The following is a 5,000-nucleotide window of genomic DNA, read 5'->3' on the forward strand; positions in this document are numbered from 1 at the left end:
ACATATATATATATATACATATATGTGTGTGTGTGTGTGTGTATGTGTGTGTGTGTGTGTGTGTGTGTGTGTGTGTGTGTGTGTGTGTGTGTGTGTGTGTGTGTGTGTGTGTGTGTGTGTGTGTGTATGCACACACATACATACACATATATGTCTATATATATCTATAGATAGATAGATAGATAGATAGATTGACATATGGACATGGACAGATGGATGGATGGACGGATGGACAGAGAGAGGCAGAGAGATGAAAGATGAGAGATATACAGTTTACTTGTTTATTTACATAAAAAAAAAATGATGTATGTTCACCATTTCTATCCTACCATGTCTAATATTAGAAAGTAAATTTTACATTCAATATCTTTTAGTTTGCTTTTGGTATTCACTACTACTTTTTGTAAGCGAGGAACGGAGGTAATCCAGCCACAGATTCTTACCAGAAACGATCGCACTTTCTGAGGAAGGAGAACTGGAGGCCGATGACGCAGCCGAATGTGGGTCCGATGATGCCTCCTTGAAGGGGCGTCTCACACAGGCCGCCAGTGAACAGATCGATGTCCTCGACGCTCTTGTACACCTGTAATAGGTCATTAGTATGAAGGTCTAAACGATGAGCTGTTTCTCCTTTAAGGTCAGTTTCAGTGAATCTATAACTTTTTTTCCCTTTTATAATCCTGTGAAGCCTCAACTTACCCTCTTCAGCTTTTCGATCAGTTCCGGCTTGATCTCCCTCGACAAGTCCTCGAAGGTCCTGGCGCGCCGGAGGTTGCACACGGCTCGGTACTCGTTGTAGGAGCGGAGGCCGTGCTCCCTTCCGCGCTGGATGTTGAGGGCCGCGAGATCGAGGCCGGAGAACGGGATGGCGGCGTCCTCGAACAGGTGGTTGGTGATCTCCTCCGTCAGGAAGTTGTCGAGGGTCTCCATCGGGGTGGAGATGAGGCCGCGAACTAGCTCGTCGATCATCTGGAACTCGAGGCTGAGGGAGAGAGGGCGAATGAGGTCGCGAATTTTGGTAAAAATATCGCAAATGTTAGAGGGAAGTTGGTCAAACGACGGAATTTTAGATAGACATTTAGCCATCATAAGGGGGAACAAACAAAAATCATCCTGGAAAAAGGAGTTTTGGCATATGTGATGATGGAAGAGAAGGCAAAACACAAAAGAAAACAGACTTACAGCATGTCCGGGTTAAAGAAGGTTTCTCTAAGCTGGACACCCACGTGGGTTTCCCTGAAAGTGGAGTCCATGCGCTGCATCGTGCGTCGGATGAGCGAGTGGCCGAAGCGGAAGGCTGCTGTTGCGAATTCATTAAGGATTCCTGGATTGCAGTTGGCATCATATTCTGCAAGAGGAGAGTTATCCAGCGTTTTAGTATGTCTACTGGAGATATGTCATTATCTTACCTTGGGTATAATACACCATTAATCACAAGATTGTAAGACCATATGTTGGGGACAGAACACTCAAGGATATACATTAAATTACATTGGTCGATATTTTTTTTTGTGTGTGTCAAAATCAAACAAATTCCTCGTGATTCACACAACAGACCTGTATAGTATCCTTCCGGCTGAAGTCTCAACGAATAGAGCTGCATAGCATTCCATCCCAGGACGCGTGGTAGGAACTCATTGTACACAACATGCTGCCACTGTGCAGTGACGATTCTTCGCGCTTCTTGGTAAAGTCGCTCGTCATCCCAGTGGGGGTTCACCTGCGGGCAAGTGAGTGGTTAGTGCGTGATCATTGGCGTGCAAATAAACACTCAAATTATGAAGTTAGTTTAATGATCTCGGAAAATCAACGCTTCTTACCCTCGCCAGTCCATCGGCAATGCGGTTGTGTTCTCTCATCCAAACTGTGTGAACGACAGCCAAGCCAGGTTGCTCGGACGATCTCGAGTCACCAGCCCTGAAGCAGCGCCCGGAATCTGCCTTGCACTCGGGGTTGCCAGTTTCCTGCACAGGGTGAGATGAAGGTTGAGTGTTCATGGAGGAGGCAGGAGTGAAAATAAAGCCGTGGGTAGGGGCAGAATATCCAAGATTTTTTTGTAAACTTGTAAAAGTATTTGTTGCAAATTACATAGACAAGGAAATTTGTTATTAATCTAGTAACTGCTGGCATACTTGTGGTAGAAGAGGTTTGCCACGGATGGGATGGTTTGTGACATTCAGATGGCCGTTCTGGCTGGCCCGCAGCTCGCGTGCCTCACAAAGCTCCTGACCATAGATGTGTGAAGCATCCAGGAAAGCCGTGTTTTGGTTGATCTGCTCACGAGGACCGAGGGTCTGCTGGCCAGGGAGGGATCTGGAGGAATATGTGACAATCTATTATCTTGTTTTTTATTTTATTTTTATTTTTTTTTTTAGAATCCTTTAAAGCGGACATATATATAAACTCTATCTATAAAGGGGTGCGCTTTCTCCCAACGAGAATTTAGATTTTGTTTGGGCAGGGGAATTTTTCAGAGAATTTTACATGATTATGTACTCCAAGAAACTATTTACAATTAAAAACAATATTGACGAACTCTCCCACACTGTTCTTATGGATAAAGATTTTAATGCAAATCGAAGCAACAGGTAAATAGAGAAAACAAATTGAACACAATTTGATCCTTTAAGTTTTTTGATGATGAACTGCTTTGGCAGCATCACTACCTTGTGAATGCGATGCAGAAGGGACGTCCGGATGAGATGTTGACAGAAGGATAGTAGGGATCATTGTCAGGAACAGGGATGGGCAAGCACTCGGGATGGACCCGTTGTTGTGACTCGCAATCGCGGCAGTCCAAGATGGAGTTCTGGAATCCCTTGTTGACGGGCGTGAACGTGATGTCGTGATCCAAGAACTGTCCGAACTGCATGACCATGAGAGTGTAACGAGCGTGGAGATGCGAGATGTCGTTGTGGATGGTGGTGGAGATGGTTCGCGGGGAAGGAAGGCTGCTGCCAGTCACAGAGCGAGTTCGGGAGGCTGAAATGCCGTCGTCGTATCCGGCGGGGAGCATGCGGGCAAATACCGTGTTGGAGCGGCCGAAGTCAGGACGTCTGAGGTTGTTGCAGTGGCCGCTGATGGTCCTGAAGGGATGGCGGGCGTCGCACGACCGGTGCTCTTCCGTCTCGCGGCACTGGCGGATGAGGGGCGCCGGGGGTACCAGCCCGGAGATGTCTACTGATGGCAAGTTCAGGTCTAGAGAGTCGAACTCGTTGCCAAGGCCTTGGATTTGTCGCCGTACCCTTCTGTCATGCATGATTGTCATGAGCTCCTGACTAGTGGCTTCCAAGAGGACTGAAGTGTTGGCTAGAATGAGTGAAGTGGGGTTGGGCTTGTTGTTGGCGTACGCAGAACCCACTGGGGATTTGGAGCCTGCAACAAGACCCTTCTCGAAGATGCGCTTCTCCATCTGCCGGCGCTTTTCAACGGCTTGCTTACCCTTTTCCACAACGCTGTGAAGGATGTCCTCCGCCACCACTACTTTGCCGCGAGTCTTCCAGGCTCCCAAGTCCATGGAGTCCAGGTCAACGCAGGGGACAGGGGCGTTGAGGAACTGATCGCGAGCTAGGAAGGCTGAGCGGGGTACACTGTCCAAGCCAGGAACATTATCACAGACCAGTCGCGCCATCGTGCTCTTACGGATCTCGAACAGTTGTTCCTTGCTGAAGGCTGCTGGCGGAATGTCGTTCTCGTACCAGTACCTGTCAGTCTGTCTCAGCACCTTGAACTGCAGAGCCAGCAGGCAGGCTGCAGTGGGGCCCACTAAGGCGCCGTCCAAAGGCCTCTCAGAAATGATGCCTGTAAAGAGATCGATGTCGGCAACATCGGCGAAAAGGGAGCGAAGTCGATTAATCTGATTAAGGTCCATAATGTCTGACAGGTCATCAAAGCTGCGCGCAGGTCGCCTGCTGCAAAGTGGGCGCCAGACCACATAGGGAGGAAGTCCATGGTCACGTCCAATTTGGACTGCTCGAGCCACCAAATCAATGCCACCCAAGTATCCTCTGACGGAAGTGCTCACTGCAGGATCGAAGGTTAGGGCATTGGAGGCAACCATGCCCTTGATGAGCTGCTCGTAGGTATTGGGCTTGTACAAGATGGACATGTTGAGCGCAGTCATGGCCAGAGGAAGCTGCTCATGGGCCAGGGGAAGGAAATCGGGCAGCAGCGTCAGGACCAGCTTCAGTACAGATGCCGCCACGGAGTTAAAAACACCAGGCTCAATCGTAATGTCGTAGCCGTGGTAAAAGCCACTTGCCAGAGGGGTTAGTTCATTCTCTTCGACAACCTGCAATGCAAGAAGTTTATTAAATTATTAAAACGCGTCATCTATAGTTTTGTTTAATGTATATTCTACGAATATTAGATATGTTACAACACATGATTCTTTGACATACAAAAATTCAAAATGCATTTCAAAAATATGCATAACGGAATGCGTTTTAATTATTTAAACTAACCAGTTGCTAACTAATTTGCCATTACCCACAAACTTCTTACCTGCATCCCCAACAGCGTGGGCAGAAATTCTTTGTAAGTGATATGCTGGAGCTGCGCCGACACAATGACGCGCGTCTCCTCGAACACGGTGTCGTCGCCCCACTGCGGGTTCAGCTCGGACAACGTGGACGCGATGCGGTTGTGTTCGTGCACGAGCAGCGTCTGAAGGGCAGCCAGGCCGGCGTGGGTGTTGAGCCGGAGGTCGCCGCCGAGGAAGCACCTGGGGGAGAGTTCAGTAAATATGTGCCACTAGTATGAGCTGAGCCTAGGATATGAAAAGTTTTGTGATTGATTTCAATAAATTGCGGAATTACCGAATGGCGAATATATATCTATATCATCCCAAACTATACGCATCGAAAAAATAACTTCTTTAGAATATCGTAGATAATAAATGCTCCCACCCTTGTCCTAACATGTAATATTTACAGCAAAGATACCAGCGAAATGTAGGCGCCAAGACAAATAACCCTCAAGTAACCAAGTAAACCTCATTA

At 47.7% G+C, this 5,000-nt stretch overlaps 1 protein-coding gene across 1 annotated transcript in view; it reads right to left on the bottom strand.

Moving 5' to 3' along the window:
• Nucleotides 1–5,000, bottom strand: part of LOC138863180 (uncharacterized) — a gene marked incomplete in the record, with an annotated part of 9,405 nt that overhangs the window by 1,526 nt on the left and 2,879 nt on the right. Inside the window, 8 exon segments of the mRNA XM_070127127.1 lie at nucleotides 444–583; nucleotides 700–982; nucleotides 1,183–1,348; nucleotides 1,558–1,720; nucleotides 1,821–1,964; nucleotides 2,133–2,313; nucleotides 2,667–4,291; nucleotides 4,504–4,723. Coding sequence (XP_069983228.1) covers nucleotides 444–583; nucleotides 700–982; nucleotides 1,183–1,348; nucleotides 1,558–1,720; nucleotides 1,821–1,964; nucleotides 2,133–2,313; nucleotides 2,667–4,291; nucleotides 4,504–4,723 — 2,922 coding nt within the window.

The sequence above is a fragment of the Penaeus vannamei genome, chromosome 11 (genome assembly GCF_042767895.1).
Source record: "Penaeus vannamei isolate JL-2024 chromosome 11, ASM4276789v1, whole genome shotgun sequence".
NCBI classification, from domain to species: domain Eukaryota; kingdom Metazoa; phylum Arthropoda; class Malacostraca; order Decapoda; family Penaeidae; genus Penaeus; species Penaeus vannamei.